The sequence below is a fragment of the Ornithodoros turicata genome, chromosome 1, assembly GCF_037126465.1.
Source record: "Ornithodoros turicata isolate Travis chromosome 1, ASM3712646v1, whole genome shotgun sequence".
Lineage (NCBI taxonomy): Eukaryota > Metazoa > Arthropoda > Arachnida > Ixodida > Argasidae > Ornithodoros > Ornithodoros turicata.
Genome location: NC_088201.1, coordinates 191,803,347 through 191,827,497, shown reverse-complemented (window position 1 = coordinate 191,827,497; position 24,151 = coordinate 191,803,347). Strand labels below are relative to the sequence as shown.

Here is a 24,151-nt window from a genome sequence, read left to right as displayed (position 1 = left end):
AAGGCCAGACAACGAGACACGCTCCTTACGGCGCCGGTGGCGAACGTACCGAGATAACGATAAGTTATCACAACGTTACCCCACAGAGTATGGAACGATTTTTTCCCGTTAGCAGTTGACAGAAGAGATGCTTCGGAACGCACGAAAGAATATAAACGTAGAAGGCAGCTCTTCTTCTGTGCGGTGGGCGTATGCTGTGGCAATAGGTGGAAGTAACTGAGTGCGGGTCACATGCACGCACCTGGGATACCTGCAAGGGTCACACACCCGCGTGTTTGAGAACCGTGCTCTGCAAGAGGACATGTTCCCAGCAAAGAGTTTATGGGCTGCTCGGAAAAATTCAAAGTCCCTTAGAGTAATAATTGAGTACCTAATACTTTACAACAGGCGTTACGAATGAAATGAGAAAAGAATGAAGGAAATGAAGCCGTCGGGACCCCAGTAAACCAAATATGTCCCAAGGATATCCTGGGGAAGAACTGAATTTGACATTTGGATATCCCAGGGATGTTCGCGAAAGTCCCGTTTACGCCTGTGCGACGTCCCTGGTAACAAACTTTCTTCTCATTTTGCAGTCCGGGGAACGTCCTATGAACGTCTCCGTTGGATATCTGTATGTGAATGGGACGTTTACCCTTTCATATCAAATTAGCTTGTTTGCTGAGCATTATAATTCAGTTTTTGCATATACTGAAATGAGAGCCGTAGGTAATAAATAATGGTGATATGATAACTGATAATATAATAATAACTGTGATGTTACACGTAAGGTTTGTCCGCGCAGTGTGGCGACATGTTGCACTTGCCGCAGGGTAGAACTGCAGATAATTGGGACCACTTGGGGTTCTTTTGACGTGCGACGGAAATCTCCGACACACGGTGCTGAAAACAATGCCTAACTCCCCCACATTGCTACCGCCCTCGGCCGGAATCGAACCCGCGATCTTGAGCTCAGCAAGACAGTACGTTCAGTAAGTGTACTGCGGCGCGAACTACGCTTGTAACGGCGAAGACGTCTTGGGAATTAATAAGTTTGTGTGCCAACAACGTCGAAGCATAACCGTTGATACTCTTGGCGTCCCTTTCTCACAAATATTGTGTTTTTAGTTCAAACTATCTTCCATGATGTGATTATTCTGCAAATTAAGGTCTAAAACTAAAATGTTTCTCGCTTTGCTTCCGTCACTCCAGTAAGCATCACGTGTCGGAGATATGTGCCCAAAATGCCACGCGCAGGGGCAATTCCTTTTACATCCTGCAGATGTCCCTGGGAGATACAATGTCCGACGATTTTCAACGTCACATTGTGGACGTCCAAATAACGCCTGGTGTACCTCCTGGACATAGGTCACGTGTGCAACTTTGCTGGGACGTCCCTGGGATATTTCTGGTTTACTGGGTACGTTTTCCACTAATCCAGATTCCAAAAGCTGGGGGTCCTCCATCCTACACGTTACAGACTGGGTACTCATCCAGGCTAGTCTTCACGATTTCATTTCAACAGCGCCATCTCCGTTTTCCGCCTCTGGACTACCCTTAAGCTTGTTCCGTTTCCTAGTGAGCAGGTGCAGCACAATGAAGATGACACTCATCGCTATCACCAACGCCAAGCACAAGTACATCAACACCATCGGGAAAAGTTCTATGAACGGTCCGACTAGTACCGGTGCGAGCATGGCGCCAAAGCCGTCCATAAATATAATAACGGACATCATCTTGTTAGTCAGCTCCATGTAGTCGGCACAGAAGGAGACCACACCACCGTAGATGGCCGCCTGTCCCAGGCCAGATAGGGCCGTTCCAACCCACAGTACCGTGCTGGACTTTGCGCCCCACACCGACAGCGCACAGAAGGCAAAGCCTAATGTCACTTTCGAAGCAAGCAGCAATCCAAAGGGAGACACTTTCATGGCAACCACTGCTGCAAGCGCTTTCGCCGCCGTGGACGTTGCGAAGAAGAATTGCGTTAGGTACACAGCAGAAGACTTCGGCATGTGCAGGTCGCTCATCATACCAAAGGTCGTCAACATGTGTCCATAGGCGCATTCCATGGCTACGCAGGCAGCTATGTAGACTCCCGCTAGGCTTATAAGAATTCTTGAGAATCGGACGTCGCTGGTAACGGATGATTGGTCAGCGTCTGTGGCCTTCATTTGAGGAACCGCTGTGTCCTCTTTCTTGCTATTATCAACGAGGTAGAGGACAGTACGAAAAACGACAATCGCCGCAAGGTAGATGGTGACGGTCAGGAAGCCATACTGAATTCTAGATTCCGGTGTAGTTGCTGGAGAACGGCTGCTGATTGGAACGTCGTCCATAGTTGACGTCGTGCTGAATAGCGAAGGGTTGGAGGTGGCATTTGATTCACTGTCATCGGCGTCGCTAGAAAGGGAAGGATGGGAGAGTGACGGAGCCAATAGAGACCCGACGCCGAAGGAGAATTGGTAGATATGCTGTGCCGGTCCAGGGTTGGCTGGCCACAATTTGATGAGGAGGACCTGGGCACCTGTAATACGAAAATGAGAACTAAGAGGTCGGGCTTTGGGAAGAAATTACAATATCGCTGTTAAGGTCAATCAGTATTCAGAGTGAGGTCCCTCTGCCATCCGATTGGCTTAGTAGGGGAAGCGTATGCCATTTTCGTGACACTTTGCTTGCCCGTAAAGTGTTGAATCAGAAAGCTTCTTCCGCCGGTTTTGAACGCTAATACCCTAGCCACGAACGACATCGTAGCGTCCCCTGATTTGTTGACGTACGCCTTTTCCATTACAATTATGTTCGGCATAATCGTCACGAAGAAGGCGTACGCCTCATGTTTTCAACAAGTCAGGGAAGAGAATGATGTCATTCGAGATTTTCAATATTTTTTTTTCAATTTTCAATTTTTTTATTAGTATTTGCCATACAGAGTACACAGTGGGGCCCCGTAGCATAGCTAGTAGCATAGCATCGTAGAAGAGCTGAGATGATGGTTGGCTAGGAGGTGCAGTTACCGCCATTCCGTTTATGTAACGCATTAATGCATTGCCGTGTGGCTACACTCTTAAAAATGAACTTCATCACATAGCACGCTTCTAGCTAACCATCAGCTCAAGTGACATCGCTCTCCCCCTTGATGTGTTGAAAACGGAAGGCGTACGCCTCTGTGTGACACTTGTACAGAAATGTTAATTGTCACAAAAAGGCGTACGCCCTGCGTTTCCACAAATCAAGAGTGACACAGGTACCATTCCGTACAGTGGTTGGCCTTCAGCGTGCTATAGTAGTGAAGCCTTATTTTAAGAGCGTAGGGTATAAGAAGACGACATTATTCAGAATTTCGTCATAGGTGCGTTACTCGGTAAAGCCGGACTGGTGCCTTATGTCCGGTGCTTACCAAGCAACAGTGGCAGGCGGTGGAGAAAGCAAATACTCCTGGAATGCTCCTGAAAAGGGACAGAGAGGAGGCGTATACGTGGGACAGGAAGAGAGAGAGAGGGAGAGATTGACACGGATAGAGAGGGGGTTGTGTCACTGGTTTCCGTGTTCGTCATGTAGGGCATAGTCTGCGCCTTTTCCATTTTCTAGACTGAGACAATGCCTCGCAGTAAAAAAAATAAGCGATAAAAGTTCTTTCGAGTAGCCAATAACCTGGTGTTTGTGTTCCCTCTGGATGCGGCAGTGGTCAAGAGAGGCCGGCTTGGGAATGCTGGTGGGATTCCTGGAAGGAAATTCATACTGGTCCCGTTTCTAAAGTGCAGTCACTCCCTCAACTGCACTGCCTAGCCTGAGGGACTACTGCAGATTAGAAAGACTGTCCCGTGTCATTGAAATTCTAGAGTCATCGTGGGACTGCCGGCGGTGGTGGTGCTGATGAAAGGGCTCGCCGTTGTTGGCCTCACAGAGGTGGGCAACGTCACGACTAACGCCCTGGGGAATGTGCGTCCTGGGCCGACTTCTAAGGGAGCTGTGCCGACATATGTCTGAAAGCATCTGAGGAAAACTGAGGAAAATCCCCAGATTGAACAGCCGGCACCGTGATTCGAACCCGGGTACCTCCAAGTCTCAACGTGATATGGCCAGCACGCTAACCACTGAGCCACTGGAGCTAGCGTAGGAATGCCGGCGCGGCTGAGCGAATACCGCATACCTTGTTCGTAGGAGCTCCAATGGCACGCTGAACACCGGGATGCCGAGACAGCGAATTCACGGCCACCATCTGTGCGATTTTCTACAGGCTATGCGTCATACTTTCCAGACCGATGGTCACAGTTCCTCCTGAAGTCGGCCAGGACCCATATCAACGCAAACACATCAAGTAAACACCCACACTCTTAAAACTGAACTTCACCACATAGCACGCTCTGCGTCAACCATTGCCACGAATGGTAGGGCTATCCCTTCTGATTCGAGAAGAGAGGGAGCCGTACACGTTTTTGTGTCAATTATCATATATCCAAACTGACACAAAAAGGCGTACGCCCCTCTCTCTCTTTCGAACGAGGAGGGATAAACCTATCATTCGTTGCAATGCTTGGTTCAGAGCGTGCTATGCGGCGTGCATCTCGTCAACATACCAATCTTGACGACGTTAATATTTCTTTGAGCTTCAAGGAAAACACAGGACGAGAAGAACCTGGGGGTAATGGGTTTAAGGAGAGGGACCGACACTTCTTGGAGAAAAACGCTTGGTTGGGTCACGCGCATCCTTCTGTTTTTGCTATCAGGGAGGATAGCAAATACATTCCGCCCTAGGAGCACGCTTTCTTTCTCCTGCGTCTCCCTTGCACACAGTGTATTAAAAGCTTCATTGCTGGTTCGTGAATTTGTTGTGTGTTTTCCCTCAAACTCAAGGCAGTGCTAACGTCGCCAAGCCAACACCGGCTGTCCTGCCTACTGCCATTGTCGTGATCGTGCACTCCAAGCCTCCCGCAGATGGACACGCTCTCTCCCCCTTTACACGTCTTCTCTTTACTTTCCTCATCATTTACATTACACTTCTTCAGTCCCTATCACATTGACGCGGACGAACTAATGTAATTGGCCACAAGTTCAGTGACGTCACAGCTGATAGCATGCATGTCCATGAAGAACCTCATGTAGTGCGTGCGTTCTTGCAGTTCGGACCCACAGCCTTCGTAGCGTGTGTATGGGTCATGTTCTTTCTCTGGGAAAATCCGATAGTAGAATCTCGGTGAAACAGGGGAAGTCCAATATGAAATGTAGCACAATACAAAAAAGCAACACTGAAGCTTCCTTAGTTTAATATGTACAAGCTTTCGCGTGGGGGACCACGCTTCATCAGGTACAAGGTGTAAAGCTCGCGTATGCAAATATATACACCCTGTTCCGAATTATTATGCAAGTCATATTTTTATCTGATTTTCCTAAATGGTCTATGCAGATGACGGTAATTATAATGTCCAAATCGTCAATATTTGTGGTATAAATCAAATTTTATTAGACAAGCCTCCCAACGCTAACAGTTTTCTTCTTGTCTTTTCAGCAGAGGAAACAATCAAATTCTTGTGTTCCAAATTATTATGCACAACAAACGTTTTGTATGTTGTAGTGAACTGAAAATGGTAATTTATTGCATTTGCAACGTTAGGAAGTCGAAAGAAGATGAATGGGATGTTTCAGTCAAAGACATCGTGGCCACAGCCCTCGAAGTGGAAGAAGAAAAACATCGTAACAGGCCAAGTTACATGTTAATATAGGACCCTTTCTTTGATATCACCTTCAGAACTCTTGCATCCATCGAACTTGTGAGTTTTTCCACTGTTTCTGCAGGAATTTCCTTGCTGGATGTCAAAATAGCCTCCCAGAGCTGCTTTTTGGACTTGAACTGCCTCCGACACTCATTTATCTTTTGCTTGAGGATGCTCCAAAGGTTCTCAATAGGGTTGAGGTCGGGCGAACATGGCGGCCCCACCATGAGTTTCTCTCCTTTTATACCCGTGGCAGCCAATGACTCGGAGGTATTCTTTGCAGAATGAGATGGTGCATTGTCATGCACGAAGATCATTTTGCTACGGAAGGCACGGTTCTTCTTTCTGTGCAATGGTAGGAAGTGTTGAGTCAGGAACTCTACATACTTTGCAGAGGTCATTTTCACTCCTTCAGGGACCCTAAAAGGACCTACCAGATCTCTTCCAATGATTCCGGCCCAAAACATGACTCCGCCACCTCCTTGCTGTCGTCGCAGCCTTGTTGAGGCGCGGTGGCCGTCCGCCAACCATCCACTACTCCATCCGTCTAGGCCATCGAGGGGTGCGCGGCATTCATCAGTAAACAAGACTACTTCAAAATTAAGTCTTCATGCATGTCTGTGCCCACTGCACACGTTTCTGCTTGTGAACACTGGAGAGAGGTGGCCGAGTAGTAGGCTTATGCAAAGCTGCAATCCTCTGGAGGATTCTGCACCTTGAAGTTCGCGGGACTCCAGAGGCACCAGCAGCTTCAAATATCTGTTTGCTGCTTTGTAAGGGTACTTTAACTGCCTCTCGCTTGATCCGATGCATTTGTCTGGCAGAAACCTTCCTGATTGTGCCTTTATCTGCGCGGACCCTTCTGTGCTCGGAGTCAGCCACAAATGTCTTCACAGTCCGATGGTCACGCTTAAGTTGTCTTGAAATATCCAATGTTTTCATACCTTGTGCCAGGCATTGTACTATTTGACTGTTTTCAGCAGCGGAGAGGTCCTTTTTCCTTCCCATCTTGCTTGAAGCTAGTTGCTTGCATAAGAATGTGGAACGCCTTTCCCCCCTAGTTTTTCTTTATCTGGGCTGACTGGGCAAACGCGTTATCACTGGCGTCTGAGATTGATATCAGTGATCCAGGACTCACCGAAACACGATACCACCTATGAGTTTAATTTAGAAAACAAAAAAATACATCGTTATGATACGTAAATCGGATTTGCATAATAACTTGGAACAGGGGTATATAGAGTTCACAATACAGACACGACAAAAAGTGTGTGTGGGTGGGTGGGCAGGATACACATTAAAAAAGAATAGGAGAAAAAGAAACACTAGGAATGCCGGAAAGCTAGCAGTTTTATCACTATTTGACTGTTGGGGGTCAACGCAGTGGGAAGGGAGAAAGGCAGAACCTCTCATAATTGACATCAAGGTCGTGGTGACACATCTTGACACATCGCTGACACATCCACGGGCTGTCTGGATGAAAGGGTAGACTACGTGTGCGTGAAAGGAACCTTTTTCACGTACGCGTTGTATCCTAGCGACGCTCCAACGAACCATGCTCGGCGCGCGTCAAAACAGATCCATGTGCATAGCACAAAGGACCAAAACCGGTCCGGAGTGGGGCCGACAGGGTCTCCCCACTGGTCCCCACCTCTGTCGTCTTCATGGTACGCCATCTAGTGAAGACGGAGATAATCCTCTCCGGCGCCTCAAGGTCATACGCATGCGCATAGGCCATTGTGAAAGAGGTCCATTGAAAGATGTTTTGAGCAGCTAAACGAAGGCGTACGTACCAGGAATTAAATCAATTGATACACGGATCCAGGGCTGAGATTTAGACCATGGGGTTGAAGGGATTTGAATTTGGATATTAGATAGGATTCCTTATATTTAGGTTTAATATCGGTGCTGAATCGAGATTCTAAAATAATAATTTTTAGGTCGTTTTCAAAGTTGCGGTAAGTAAGGTTGAAATGATGGATATTGGAGATTGGCGATTGTTACGAATATCGAATTTATGGCCGTAGAATCTCTCTCTCGTGGTTTTAGAGGTATCTCCAATATGTATTGGACATTGCATTTGTAACAGAATATTAAATAACATACATTGGATGAATTACAATGGAGGGATTGGTGTATTTTGAAAATAAAATCAGAAACTGTGCTTCGTGCAATAGCACATAGTTGAATATATTTACAAGTCTGGCAGCGCGTACCACCGCATGTATAACAACCGGGCTTGTTCTGAGTCATACAAGAAGCAGTGAGATTACCAAGGTACTAGAACGTAAGGTACTAGATAGATACGTAAGGTACTGGATCTGCGGAAAGCAACTTTTGGAGGGGATGGGGATATTTCTTTCAACTTATCGTCACCATGAAGAACATTAAGGTGTCGTTTAAGAATGGAATTCGTATTAACGAGTGCCTTATGGTATCTGGTGGCGAGAATTACTTTAGCTTTGTCATTTTTTGGGTTTAGCAGTGAATAAAGACGCCCTGTCTACTGCGGAAGATTTAATGAAAGAGGCATGAACGAGTTGAGCGGGATAATTTCTTGTTTGAAAGCCAGAGGACATTTGTTGAGCGTGTTTAATAAAATCGTCATTTTCTGAACAGATTCGCTTAAGGCGTAGAAACTGGCCATATTGTATATTTGTCTTTTGGTTGTTGGGGTGGCAGCTGTCATAGTGAAGATATTGTCGCTTATCAGTAGGTTTCTTGTAGAGGTTTGTGGTAAGCTGACCAGACTTGAAGGAAACTGTCACATCAAGAAAGTTGATTGATGTTGTAGAATAATCACATGGGAATTTGATCTTGTCATGGATAGAATTGAAATGACCAAATAATGATTGCAAAGTTTATTCACCACCAGACCAGAGAATAAAGATGTCATCAATGAATCGAAGGCAAAGGAGCGGTTTAAAGGGGAATGAATCCATCGCTAAAGATTCAAATATGCGATGTGTGCAGCCAAAGAGCTCCGGCTATTTTCCCCCTAATATATATTGCATATATATTGCAATATAAAGGGTGTCTTTTTTTTTCGATACAGATTTTTCCTAAAAAACTATAAGGGCTATAGACATCCTGTTTTCACTTCTATCATCTCTGGCACGGCGGACGTTCTTGGCCATCTGTCGCTCAACCGTCGAATAACTAATTACCTAACAATCGTTAATTAACTTGTTAATTATAAAAGCTACGAAGTAGTCCCAATGACAACATCTGTTCCCTTCGGTCACGTGATATCATTGCCGTTTTCGGAACGAAAATCCGTTCGATAGACTGTCCGCAAAAAAGTTCGTGAAGTTACCCCATTTTTTTTTTATTTTGTTCATTGCGCATTTTCGGAGACGCGTCTTTCCTTCACTCCCAATGTGAGAAGGTGAAGAAGCACAGTGCCTCCTCATGCGTCGAAGATGAGCTTTAACTTGCAGAAGCAAAAGATAAACAATTGTAACGGGTGACGCTGTGGGAACTGCCCTTATCTTGGGTTGCATCTTCTGTTTTCTTTTAATCATTTTCCAGGACGCAAGAGGCGACAGTGTGCTCTTTCACCCTCTCACATTGGGAGTGAACGAAAGACGCGTCTTCGAAGATGAGCAATGAGCAAAAAAAAAAAAAGGTGTAACTTCACAAATTTTTTGCGGACGATCTATCGAACGGATTTTTGTTCTGAAAACGGCTACGATATCAGATGACTGAAGTGAACAGATGGTTGGATGGTTGGAGTGAACAGATCTCATTGGAACAACTTCGTAGCTTTTATAATTAAAAAGTTATTTAACGATTTGTAGGTAATTAGTCATTCGACGGTTGAGCAACAGGTGTCCAAGGACGTCCGCCGGCCCAGAGATGATAGAAGTGAAAAGAGGATGTCTATAGCCCTTATGGTTTTTTCATGAAAAATCTGTATCGAAAACAAAAAAAGAAGACACCCTCTATATATTGCATTCGTACTTCATAACGACAAGCATTCGAGCGCACGGGGGTTTTATATCTGTCTATATTGACATCGTGTTCCCTCGTGGCTGCACCTTTCTTCACTTCAGCGTCCGTATGGGTCAAATTTAACAAAATTAGAGTACTTATCATTCCAGCATGTATCCATTAATACGATAAACACCGTCTAAATGCCGGAAATACCGATAGCTAATTAATAAAATACGCTGTCGGCTTACATATAACGGTGCCAGCTCCCGTGGCATAGTGGTTACGAGTACACTGTCCCCTACTCCTTCCTGCCATTCTCTGTCCGTCTGGCCATGTCCGCATGTATGCGGTTCATATAGCCACAGTTGCTTCGCGGTGCTAACACGGAATTAAAAACAATACATTGCAGTGTAAAAACGACAAAAATGACAAATAATTATGCAAGTAGAAACATTCACAGACGTTGCGTGCTATCCATGTATACTTCACTGCACAATTTCTCCTGTCGACAAACTGGTGTACACATACGATTAATTTCTGCTTCTGAGCTAAGCCAACATCACCTAGATGGAGAAAGCCTGCGTACTCGTCGGTGTGACGTAACAACTAAGGGTCAGCCAATGAGGATCGTGTTTTCAACCACCGTGGCCAGTCATGAACGTGTTTTCAGCGGTCGTAGCCATGGATACGAGCCACCGTGAGCCGCATGGGCGGTCACTGTCGTCTGCGAGTAGTGAACGTCCCCGCGTACTAAATAGGAAAACAAAATAAAGCCCATATTTATCTCAAGGCTGACTTTCTGGAAATCGCGTTGCACTTTTAGTCTACAGTCCAGGCCATGGACCTGGTCGCATCCAGCTCACCAACGCTCTGCCCTCAAGGCTCTCTTCGCCTTTTTGGACGCCACAGGACTTCGATCCTCATTGTAACCGGACCCATTCCTTCATTCTCTGCTTCACCTCCACCAATGGGGTAGAGTATCGCCCCCGGCGATGAAACTTCCCACCCATTATCCTGAAATTCACTGCTGGGGGGGGGGGGGGGGGTTGCTTGGTGAAAGTTCCACTTACAGAATTTTTCTTAGACACGGAAATAATCGTGGTACAGTGGTTACATATCTGCACAGCTTTCCGGTTTTATTTGTACATGTTATTACGTTAGAACACAGTGCATTAGAATATAGATTCATTATGAACGGCATTTCAACATTAAGATGCATAATCGCACGACCGACAAAGAAAAAAGACTAGCACCTTGTCTCACGAAGCTCAATGAATACCCAGCAACCAACGGTGAAAACCTTAGACGAAAAAAACAGAATACCTTGCTAGACTGAGTTGGGCGCAAATGGTTCATGATTATCCGCATTGAGTTTGCGTGCCCGCACGCGTTTTTGCTCCTATATGCGCGCAATATATGCATTGAACAGTCACTTTCAAATGATTTTGAACAAACGCATGGTACGATCATCTGCGTGACTGTGGTCCTACAGCCCAAGTTTGACAGTACAGGATGTAGTTCGCTGCGCCGGACTCACTACCAGAGTGTTTGGTGGCGAAAGAGGGAGAGGAGGATTTCAGCAGACCTTCTGTATCTAGGTGGCGCTGGCTAACCCCCTTGTCACGCCGCCCTCTAGAGGCGTCTTCAATGTACGCAGACATTTTGATCCCAACTGAAGCTTACCTGTGTCAAAGGCACCTAGTGCGACGCCGTTCGAGAAGCTCGCAAGATAAGCGAAGCACAGGTTCGAGCTTAACGGCAGGAACACGAAGGTGAGAGACATCAACGCCAGTGTGAAGATTATCAGCAGTTGTTTGTTGCAGGTGTCGAAGAGGTAACCTCCTGGACGGATGAGCATGTTCATCGTATTGTTTCCGTTATCTCAAAGACATTAAAAAAAAATATTTCACGCGTGATATCAGTGTGCCAAACTTTCTTAAAAGCGTTGGCATGTGTTGGCTTTCTTTGGGTTATGAGGAACACGTCAGCTGAGTTAAGCATTAATGCACTAATTCGTATTATTGAAGCAAACTCCAAGTTTTACTGAACGCCTTCATGTTTTGTGAAATATAAATGTTACAATGGTGGTTATACAATTTCAGTATACAAGCGTACGCATTTGGAGCAGCGTACGGGGAGATAGCACGTGACATGTCACGTGACCATACAAAGCCAGGAATGATATGCACGTTGGATAACTCTTGAAAGCACCCGCTTTGAGAATATAGAGTGGTCGCAGGGAAATAAAGTTAAACGGCATGGAAGGACGAATGTTCAATACCTTCATTACTACAGATCAGGATTAGTACGGAATATTTAGGCAAGATGCACGTTGTCCCATCCGTGTGTCAATGTCAAGGAGGTATCCGTGACATTCAGGGAGGAATCATGAACTAGTAGACAGTTTCAAAAGTGCGTGTATTTTACCTGCAATTGCCTATTTTGACATTGGTGTCTACATAATGGCTTGTGGTTGCTAAAATGTCCTTAGTATATGCAGGCTAGCAGGTGTCTGCTTGACGACGTTAAGATTGCCTTCAGTTTGAGTTCGTCCTGTGTTTTCCTCAAACCCAGGTGACTGTTAACGTCTTTCTTTTCGCGTCGAGACTGGGAGGTACCCGGGCTCGAATCCCGGGGCCGGCTGTGCTGTCTGGTGGATTTTCCTGGGTTTTTCTCAGACTCTTTCAGACACATGTTGACACAGTTCCCTTAGAAGTCGGCCCAGGACGCACATTCCCCAAGAGAGTTAGTCGGGACGTTGCCCACCTCTGTGAACCGACAACGGCGAGCCCTTTTTCGTGTTTACTTTCGTTTCGCCTCTTTGCATGCATCTCCCCAAGCTGCCGTCGCTTCCTAATACTGATTCAAGTACAGTTTTTTACGCGGCTAACACGACGTGGCCGTGCTGGTGTACTGAATGGCGTGAAAGGCGTTCAAGAACAGGACGCCTAAAATCACGCTGGCCCGACAATGGACCCGTAACCCGCAGTGAGCTCTGTTCACGGGCAGCTTTCAAAGACGACACGACTGCAAAGCTTTCAGCTCAGAAAAATGTGATGTGATGAGATGAAAATATGACGCCAGCGCAGGGGCGTCCTCCAATGCATTTCATCATAGACAAAAGCACGCCGGGCGCACGCAATGCATTCTGGGCAGGTCCCCGTCACACGTCATAACAAACGACAAATAAACACATGACCTTAAAGAGGGTGGCGTCCGTGATCGGCAGCGAAGCCATTTGACAACAAACGCGTTTGTTGTTTCTATGCGCCGTTTTGGACGTCTTTCCAGGGTAGTTATTTTTATCCGATGCTCCCGCAGTAAAGTGTGCAGTGTTGTTCATGACGCCTCGTACTGTTGACCACTTCCAAAGATGTGATGACGACCCCGCTAAGACGAATTGAACGGGTGCGATGCACTTAAACTAAGGAGAGATAGGTTACCATGCCGCGTTAGAAGCACCGTACAGTTTACGCTGTCAAAATACGTTCTCCTCTTGCTTTTCTTGGAAACATGTCGGCAAACGCAAAAACGACATGTGAACAAAGTTACACAACCTCGAGATGACGTTTTCTGTTAAGTATGACCTGGACAAGATGGCGGTTTCGCGAAAAAATTCCTGCTTGAAGGTAGTCATAAAAATGGTGGGTTTATGTCACCCCTGTCAGTATTGTATTCTTTTTTCGCCCTTTCTGTGAGCTTCTTATGCGGTCACTTACCAACAATAGATCCTACGAGGGTTCCGACAGACCGGCTGGTCATCAGGTGGGACACCAATCCGATGCTGGTGTCGTACAGTTCCTGCAGGTCTAGCAGGGCAACGCCCGTCAGTGACAGGATGAAACCCTAAAATGACGGCAGAGAAAAATAAAAATATACGACGGCTGAAATATACGCATAAATTGCACATAAGCAACAAAATAACACTAACAATTGCAACAAAATAACGTGTGACACGTAAAAACATTATTAACATGAAACAAATATGCAATGTAAAAATATTAATCGTGAGTGTATTTTGTAAATATTTAGGCGCACGTTCTATGACCTCGCTCTCTGGCGACGAAACACCTCGACCAAATCATGAAAATAAAGACGTTGTTGTTGATCCTCGAAGCACTGAGGGACATTCTTTGCGCGCACGACAGATGACGATATTAGGCTGAGATACCAGTGTGTGGAAGGGCCGCTAGGCTACGACAAGCGCTGCACAAAGGTCCAATTTTTGCACGGAAGGAGGAATAATCTGTGTATTGACACGGGCAATCCTCCAAAATACTCCAGCGGAAGATGTGCAAAGCCTCCTACGTGAGCGCGGTATCTTATGCCTTTTAGAGACCCTCTGATCACGAAGATGTTCCATAGCAGACGACAGGGCCGATGGTTCCGTCTGCTATATGTGCGCAGTACTAAAGTTCCGATATTAAGGCGCTGCGCGGTGCGGGAACTTCTGCTCCATGAGCAGTTCTGTTCCCTTCCAACTAGGACATTCCATAGGGATGTTGATCGTGTGAAAAGGAGGCACTCTGATCTTGTTCATGAGAAGAAAAAAAAACCGTTGGGCAGGTGACGTGTGAACAGGGAATGAGAAATGAGAAAAAGAGGGAAAGAACAGGTCAGACAAGAGGTAAGACAGAGGCTCTGCACACGACACTGCAGGCAAATGTAAAACCGGAACTGGAAAGGTATCGGTGACGTCATGTGGGTGCTCCGCAATTCCAGCTACACTCTTTGCTGCAATAACACTCCTCTTCTCATAAAACATAAATCACGATGATTATCCGAGACAAACAAAATCCTCTTCTTATGCATTGCTCCGTGATTTTTGGGGGCTATGCAACGAGCAATGCTTCGGACCGACATTTGCGCGCATAGTTTTGTAACCTATTCTCATTATATTATTAATATTATTGTGATCACGACATTTGCATAGTGACGTACATTAACTATGCCACACGCAACGACTATGACACAGACGTTGGATTACAAAACGGCCTAGCCGAGCAACGTAATAGGCATCTTCCTGTTTGTAAACAAACGACGTCATAATCTTCGACAGTGCGACCAGTTTGGCAGAGTTGAACTAGAGTCACTGTATACTGGGTGAGTACCGCGGCCCTTTTCCTTTCGCCGCTCCTATACATGGATTCGTCGAACGACGTCACGTGGCCAACGGACAGAGGTAAGGAGAGAGGTGGGATCTATCGGAAGGCACGGGGCTGCCATATTTCACCTTCCCAGTTTTGTTCGTCTCTGTTGAAACCACATGTGGAATCGGGAGTGTCTTCGTCCGCTGAGGCGTACAGGGGTACACTGAGGGGTACCGCTGAGGGGTACACAAGCACTGCGGATGTTGATAATTAGCGTAATGCCTATGTGTTGTGCGGATCAATGCACGAACAGGAATGAGAAGGGGAAAAGCGTCTTTTCAATTCCCACCGGAAAAAACGACACTGAAAGACTACAGGTTTGGCTGCATAGGATCAACAGGAAAAACTTTATTCCTACAATACGTTCTTTCCTTTGTGAGGTGAGTAGCTATATTATCATTATTTTGGGATCCATTCAAATTGGTTTCCATATCTGCGCTGCCTCAGTGTTTCGTGGAACATGTGGTGTCAGTACGTCGTCGGTTGCACCCAACAAAACGGAGATAGACGTGATAAAGAAGTCACTGAGCGGAACCGGTAAAAAGGGGTTTTTAGAAGAAAAAAAAAAAAGGTGTGTGTACATGTCTCTGTTGACAGGTCGATGTTTTTCTAATATCGTAGCAGCACTCAGCATAAGAAATTTGGAGTGAACATCAGAACTAACGAAGGACGAAAAGCTTTGTGGTCTGGGATAATCTTGGCATACATCTGGGATATTGCCTTCAAAAGCAAACCTGTGAATCATTAAGTCTCACTTAAAGTGACATAAACTAAATCTAACATGAACTATCATTATCAGGATAATTTTGAAGCTGACCAATTTGAAGACCACCGTCCTGATGGGAAAAGAACGCTGAAACCAAATGCAGTGCCAAGTATCTTCTTTCTTCGACAACCCGCAAACAAGAGGAAGGCAGCACACCCTCGGTCAGCTGAGCCTTTGAGCAAGTTGCAACGGACCAACGCCTTGCCACAGTCTAAGAACAACATTCTTCATACCGTGGAAGCCTACACTTGCAATTGCCAACAAACAGGTTAGTGCACATGTTATGGTATATGCTCATTACCACATCTGCTAGCTTCTTTTCATATCTGATATTTTGATGGAGGGCACATTCAGGAGGCATAATGGATATTTCAACAAGAGGAACAGAGAAGCCCCAGAGCACGCAACCGCCGGACTGCTCGGAAGCTGAGGATCCCGGTCTCTCGGATGACGTCCTGAATATCCCCGAGGGAGGCATGGAACCTGTTACAGCCATGAGAAGTAGCATAGCTGACACTGCGCATATTCAGCCTCCAGGTGCATCCATTGACAGCACAGCTGGCCGAGAGGAGGTTTTGGTACCTGCAGCTGAAGGTGCAGGCTGTGCAGTTGATACAGAGTGACGTTGTCTTCTGAAAATGTCACTGAGTGCAAAGCATATTGATGTCCCGAAGTCCACAACATCATCTGCCATAGCAGTACAAGGGCTCGAACCCAAACAAGACATGAACATGCATCACCTTCTTAACCAGCGGATTCTGGAATTGGAAAGACAATTGAACCTTGAACAGAAAAAGAGAAGAGCTGCGGAGAGAGAAAGGAACAATCTGAAGACTTCTTTCTCCCACTTGTTTGCGCCAGACCAAATTCGAGCCCTTGAAAAATCCACAATGTGCGAGAGCACGTGGTCACTTGCAACGATACAAAAAGGTCTCAAGCTAAGAGTGCCATGGGGGTCCAGGGGCTACAACAGCCTAAGGGATGAAGATTATCCTGTACCTGCTGAACGGGCGCTTCGAACACATATAGAAAGCATAAAGCTTCGTCCAGGTATAGTCGTATGTCTGATGTGAGTGTAACGTGCGTAGATTATACTTTCCACTGTAGGTGTCCTGAATGAGATGTTTGCTACTCTTGCACCTAGGGTGGCTACCCTTCGTAGTGCAGAGCGTCACGCAGTGTTAATGCTTGGGGAAATGGAATTTAGCCCAGGTCTGGACTATGGCAATACCACCAAACCAATAATAGGTAATCCGACTGCAAACAGTTGGAAACAATAGTGACAGTTGAACCACATGGCATGACCACTTTCATTATGCAGGCAGACCCACAATACCACCATCAAACCCTACAGCAGAAAGCGATCTGGCCACACATGCCTTAGTTTTTATGTTGGGAGGTGTCACTTCCCGTTGGAAGCAAACTGTCTCATACCACCTGTGATGTGAGCATTGTCCCTGCTTTTATACCAGTATTGCTAGTTTTATCATCCCACAGGACAGCACAGGGGTAGAGTATCGCCTGTTGCGATGAAACTCCCCACTCTCCAAGACCGAAAATAAAGTTGTTGTTGTTGTTTATCATACTAATCTGCTTATATCTCCAATTTCTGTAATTTTCAGCCGACTAAGTTGATGCTTCAGTCGTTAAAGAAGTAATCTTTCATATCGCGAAGAGGAGTCAATTGCTTGGAATATCTGTGGGTGCGGTAGTTAGCGTCATGGAGCCTGGGGAGCAAGCTCTTTGGAGGCTCTGCGGAATTACAGCAACGAAGTGCGAAAAGCCGACTGTTTCGTGACCTCATCCATGTGACAGCGACCGAAAGCTGTATTTCCTGCAGATACACCACACCTTCTAAAAAAACTGAGGGGACATCTTGTCCGTAAGCAGCTTTGCAAATGAAGCACTTGAGCCCAAACCACTATTCCAAAATGAATGTTGGACCAGCTTATGCAATATTTAGCCATGCTGCGGCTGCTGGCATAAGACACCTTGTCGAACAGAACAAAATGGGCACCAACGCTATAACGACAGCGTGGTTCATTGAGCAGGTGTTCCACTGGTTTTCCTTGATGACCCCGAGAACTCCAACTATGGCATTGAGTGACTTATCCCCAAGAAAGGCAGAAGCAGTCAAGATATTTATTCAGGAGTTCCGCGAGCTCTTCACAAGCATACTAATTCAAAATCAATGTAGTGCGACGGCATACTGGAAACCTGTCCAGTGTGGGGTGGTCATCGCAACTAACAACAATACTTGAGTTAAGGAACTACTGCATTAATTGTAGGATTGATTTCGGAGGATGTACTGGAGAGCATGTTTAGTGTTGTACGGTATAAGTCGCCTATTCCGCGTGCTAGCCCTTCGAGTAATCATTCTTGCTCAGTTTTTCTGCATCCGCGTTTCCGTAGCGCCACCTTTTGTGCCCTTCTCTCGTTAGCATTTTCTGGTAAGGGGTTTGCTGATATTCCGTAGTTCTGAAGTTCTTTGACGGCGCTACAGAAAGCGGTTACACAGCCAATAGAAAAAGAAAAAAAAAATCGTGGTGTCCAATATCGTTTCTTACTCTTTATGATTCTCGGTGTAACCGCTTTCTACAGGGCCCTCAGGTGACTTCAAGGAATTATTGTGCTAACCGTGTGGAACCGCTATTACCTACGCTGTTAAAATAGAACTTCACCACTTAGCACGCTCCTGGCCAACCACCATACCGTATGATATCATTCTGTGTCATGATTCGTTCAAATCGGGGGAGGAACCTATCTGGAAAAAGCATAATGTGTCCCAGATAGGCGCCTCCTCCATTTTCTGCAAATGACACAGAATGATATCATTCGGAATGACGGTTGGCTAGCAGCGTGCTATGTGGTGAAGTACTATTTTAACAGCGGCACAGTTCCCCTAGAAGTCGGCCCAGGACGCACATTTCCCCAGGGCATCAGTCGTGACGTTGCCCATATACGTGAGGCCGACAACGGCAAGCCCTTTCACCATCACCACCACCTGTTTTAACAGTGTAGATTACCACAACCGACGGAAAGAAGTAGCGATAAGTGTAGCTACAGACGGTCTACAGTTGATTGGGAAGTAGAATAAACAGGTATTAAAAGGGGTTGGAACTTTTTTCTGAACACTCCCTAACGGTTCAACGGTGTGATGAAAATTTCGGTTCGTGTTCGAGTTCGGTTCCGGCAAAAATAACGGTTCAGGTATAGTTTTCGGTTCGGATACGTTTCGACACCCTGGTTTCAATGGGCTAGGGTAGGAGGCTTCTTTCTGCGGATAGGATCGGGTCATACAGGATGGGACTGGGCCGGTCTTATGCTGTCTGTACAGGGCCATGCTCTTTTTTTTTGTCATTGCTGCCAGCCCATCTCTTCACGATATTTATCTCCTTGTTGACAATTTTAGACCAGCCCTGCTCTGGCACGTTCTTGTGCCAATATATCGAAGGTATCGAAACAGTAGGATCCTATAGGCTCCGTCTGCTCCGTGGACCAGTCTTCCAAGGTAGCGCATCCTTAATTGATCCTGCTTCTCGAAACGAGAAGGTGGACCAACCTGGTTCACCCTGTATGGCAAGATTGGGACTCGCGAATGATGCTTGGGGAAGCCGTCTTCCAACTTGTCGTTGCTGGACCTTGAGTTGTTCTGTACTACGAGGGTGGTTCCATAAGTTTCCGGCCCGACCAACTTTTAATAGTCATGGGCCGAAACAAGTGTATCACTTTTCGACACCCTTTAACTTCCCCTTTAGTCACCCTTTAACTTCGATGCACTTTTGACACCTTTCAACCAGCATTCTTATACCCTCGAAAAAATAGTCCGAAGTTTTGTCCACAAAATGCTGGAAAACTGCCTCTTGCACCTCACTATCGTTTTGAAATCTCCGTCCTCTCAGATCCCTCTTCAAGTTTGAGAACAGGAAGTAGTCACTCGGTGCCAAGTCTGGACTGTAGGGTGGGTGGTGGATTTCTTCCAAGCCGCACTCTTTCAGTGCAGCCTTGGCAACAGAAACCGTGTGGACAGGGGCATTGTCCTGGAGCAACCGGACATCTCGACTCAACCTGCCGCGCCTCTTTTCCTTGATGGCGTCTTGCAGTCGGTGCAGGAGTGAAGCATAATAAGTCGCATTCACTGTGGTGTTCCTCTCTTTGAAGTCGATGAGGAGGATCCCGTGACAATCCCAAAATATTGTTGCCATGATCTTCTTTGTGGATTGTGTGACCGTGGCTTTTCTTGAGGGTGCTTCTCCTGGTTTGCGCCATTCCACCGACTCCTTTTTCGAAAGGGGATCATAGTAGAGCACCATAGTCTCATCCCCTGTGACAATTGACTTCAATATTTCTTCTTCGTTCTCTTGACAGAGCTCCAAAAACTCTTTGGCACAGACGACGCGCTGTTGCTTTTGAACTGATGAGGGAAGTCGTGGCACCCATCTCGCACTGACCTTTTTCATGTGAAGGCCCTCGCCGATGATGCGAAAAACGGTTCTTTTGGAAAGCCCCAGTCTTTCTGAGAATTCCTTCACCTTCAGACGCCTGTCGTCAGCACTTCCTCCTCGACAAGAGACAAATTTTCTTGTGTCACCACTTCCACTGGACGACCATCGCGTGGATTATCTTCAATGGACTCTCGCCCCAGTCGAAACTGCTTAGTCCAGTCTTTTACCGTTGTGTACGACGGAGAGGCTTCCCTGTACACGTCCTTCCTTGTCCAGTCGCGCTTTAATTTCCTTAGGCGGAAGTTCCTCTTTTGTCAAGAATTTTATCACAGCGGGGTACTCGATTTTTTCCATTTTAACTGAAGAGTGCACCCTGGCTGTTTGAAATGCCGCTCTCCAACCGACAAAAGCATGGAGAGGGTTGAGGGTGGTGCTCCGGCCCTCCAACAGATGGCGCAACGCGTCCTTAATCGTATTTTCAAATTTGCGCGCATTTTCTACCTCGGACCGGAAACTTATGGAACCACCCTCGTATGTGTGCTGAGACACACCTCATTAGCGTATGTGCCTGGCGGGACTGCCGTGGCTTTACAGTGAGGTCTTCGTACGTGGTCGGGTTGATAAGAATGTCGAGTTAAGTGCCAAATGCTGGTTTAGCTTCTTGAGGAATCGTTCTTCATATTTTTGGAGGTAATCTTTTTTTGTTTTCAACTAGTACCCCTATGTACAGACAGGCTATCGTATAGACCACTGATGTGTTCTGTAAGATGAAAGCGGGCAGGTTTGTGTCATTGCCAAACTTGCTTCTGTTAGATTTCTCCTGGCTAAATTGCATGTGATTTGATATTCCTTGGCGGTACAGGTGTCCTAGAGTCTACACCCCGGCATCGACGCAAGGTGGTGCTGGCATGGCATGAGGTCACCCGCTCCCACGTTACTTCGCGACGCCTGTACACTTGGGGTATGTCAGCATGCGATTCTGGGTTCTAAGCAGTCTGTCATTCACACAGAGATAACTAGAAGACCAAACACCCACATAACCTTCAGCTGCCCGCACGAAAGCTGTAAAAACAGTGTTTCGTGTCTGTTGACATAAGAGACGAGCAATCAAGCGTGTATTGTCGCGGTTGCACGAGCGTACGACACAAATAGATTTTACTTCTTTTTAGCGAATATTAACAGTCGTAGCATCCTTCATTTATGCCATCTTATCATATCTGTGCACAAACGTATCATCCGTGACGGCCATTTTGTCGTGCTGATCGCCAGAGCCGTAGGAAAGCTATTTTGGCGAGCTTTCCCATCGGCGCAGGAGTTGAAAGGAACAGGGAAGGTTTCTTTCCTGGAAGTGTGAACGCCAGATGCGAAAGTGGACCACGGGGCAAAGACACCACGTGCTCTATAAGCGGACTCCCAACAAAAGACGGCATCTTCTGAATCCTCCTGTAAGACAGTCCGCAAGGCTCTGCGCCGGAAGACTGCCACCCCCATCGCCCTCCATCGACTCGCGCGCCAGCTCCCAGGATTTGACGTTCTCCTGCCGTGTGTAGCCATCCTACACGAACGCTTCTGCCCCTGTCCCTTGATCCAGGGTACCATCTTCGTCGCCAGTATACGCTTCAAGGCGCTGAGCTCTCATTAGCTGTGTGCCGAAATTCTGTGGCCTGACGCGTGTAAATTGTACCTCATTCCCCCTCTCTAAATACCTGTTATATATAGTCTAGGACATTAAACCCATATTTATTTGCACTGTTGCTGTTCGGAGTTTTCTCTTATCTCATGCTGATTTCGCTTGATTTGGTTTTGCTCGTGTACCGTCAGCCCCGTTAACCGGGCTACGTCACACATCATCGTACAGCTTTCGTAGGCGCACATCTTCACGAAAGACCCAAGAACAGCGGTGAGACTTAGTTAGCGATAAAACTGGGAAACGGATGACGTTGTATCACATCGTTATCTCCAGTGTTATCCGAAGAAGATAACGTCCGTTTGGGAGATATAATATGCGGTAGAGGACGCATAATACACTAAATGTTGCGCAGAACTTTACGGCCCATACCGCTTGTTAAACACCGTGTACACGCGTGGATTCGCGGTCGTATTGTTGCTATAGTTGCTGCGCTGCTTCAGAAACCGCACAATATCCGCGACTTAAGTATGGCAGTCGCGGAAAAAAAAACCCAAAGAGCAGGCAGGTTACCTCCCCCCAGAGCAGGTAGGAAGTGAAGCACCCATCTCTTACTAACTACTAGGAAAGTACGTTAATCCCTACCCTACATAGGGCACGGCTTACCGGCGACTTGTCAATAGGCCTCAGTTTCTTTACATTCCCTCAGGTTGTCTTTTATACAACTGCATACATACGCACACACATGCATACATTAATACCCGCACCACATACATATATATACTCGTGCACACAAAGATACCTCTCTGTGTGTATATACATGTGTATATGCAACAAAGGAGTTCCACAACATAAATCTACTCCCAATTTGAATTTCGCGTTCCATAACGTGCACTTTCGTTCTGCTGCTTTCAGTAAATACGCCATGTAGAGTTAATTGCAAAGCGACAACGATACTCCAACTGCTTTCAACGATACAATGCACCAACGATACCCCAACTGGAGTAGGATGGAACAGCTGGGATTGGACGGTTTTGAATTGTTCGTAATTCACTTAACAGACTTAACAAACCTGGAGTCTGACAATTGCTGGCACGGTTGTCTAGCAGTTCATATATCCACTGACGAGAGCCCCGGCGTCTGCTGTGCCACTGGCGTTTCTCTCTCTCTCTCTCTTTTGCATAGCAGAAGAAACACGGTAGAATAGCATAGATGGCTCTGTGTAACCACTAGTTCACCGAAAAGCATGTAAGTCAAACGACATACCAGTCCTCCGCATCCCAAGTTGAGGGCAGCCGTCTGCACTATAGCATGCACCAGTGGCTTCTTTGTAGACATGATCCTTCCCGGCCGCAGAGAGCAAGTCGCTGTGAGCGCCGCCGTTATCGTGGCTTAATAGGGTTCGCTCTTGTTACATGTACTCAGAACATACACTCGGCGAGCCTTGATCTTCATCAGGCCTCTTTATTTCTTGATTAGATTGCGTCCAGCCGGCGATAATGAGGGGAGCACATGTTACCGAGAGAACACGGACGACTGCTGTGTCACAGTAGGAGTTTTAGGCAAGGGTAATCAGCAGTGATTAAAAAAAAGCGGTAGGGGGTGTTGAAAAAAAATGCGGATATCGATAGATTGATTGATCACATAACGATAAATGTGGAGATGTGAGTGCAGACAAAGTCGCGTCAGGACACTTCATTATTGTAGTGATAACAGCTGTATATGTCATTGCCGACACGCGCCTGAAGCTCAGATAACAAAGGCCTCTCTGTAGGGGTTGCACGGGAACGAAAGGGAAGAGGGTACTGACAAATGCCTTTGGGGGGTGCAGGGAGTGCGAGGTACCGTAAATCACTGAGCGGAAGTCGGGTGAGTGGATAAAAGCATTCAACAGCATCACGTATATCAACCACATCATCACGAATGGTAGCCGCTAACTTCCGATGGAGCCTCCGGCCGGCTTGCTGTCCCCTGGCGTTGGCTACACCACATTCGCGCGGCAAAAACTATAAAACGCCAGTTGCATTTGGGAGTTAAAAGGCGAATTCACATGCAAGAGCTGGATTCCGGGTTACCCCCTCTGAAATCCGGCTTGACCTGATAGCAAAGGACAACGCAAGGAAGCTAAGGAAGCAGGGTGGTGCGTGAGCTAGCTACTCGGGGAGGAACAGATTTAGGCAGGGAGAGGAGGACATATCTGAGGTGAACAACTCTCCTCTCGCGCCGCAACCTGATAACAACATCGATAACTAGAGCGGGAACTTTCCCCGCAAGTTAAATAAGACGTGGTGCGTAACTGTGGGAACCAGCATGATACTTTCGAGATATCATGAGATTGCCGGATGAAATTGGCAGCTTGGCGCCTGTGATTGCCTTCTGGACGACAAATTGATGAAATGCGAGTTCTAATGCTGCAGCTAGGAAAAAAGCTACGTTCCGCACGATATAGGCCTGTTGCGCTGGAGTTTCTCGCAGAGCCAGCTGGCGACAGACATGCAAACTAGTGCCTAGTTCAGCGGCCTCCCATGTGTACATTT

General features: G+C 46.6%; 1 protein-coding gene across 1 annotated transcript; it reads right to left on the bottom strand.

Annotated features, from left to right (window-relative positions):
* Positions 1–355: 355 nt before the first annotated feature.
* On the bottom strand, positions 356–22,956 carry LOC135374463 (sodium-dependent glucose transporter 1A-like). The gene is made up of 4 exons (XM_064607422.1): positions 22,881–22,956; positions 13,346–13,472; positions 11,310–11,468; positions 356–2,506 (listed from the first exon to the last, which is right to left on the bottom strand). Exons 1-4 carry the CDS (start codon positions 22,950–22,952, stop codon positions 1,485–1,487), a joined length of 1,380 nt encoding a protein of 459 aa, XP_064463492.1. The 5' UTR covers positions 22,953–22,956; the 3' UTR covers positions 356–1,484.
* Positions 22,957–24,151: the final 1,195 nt, after the last annotated feature.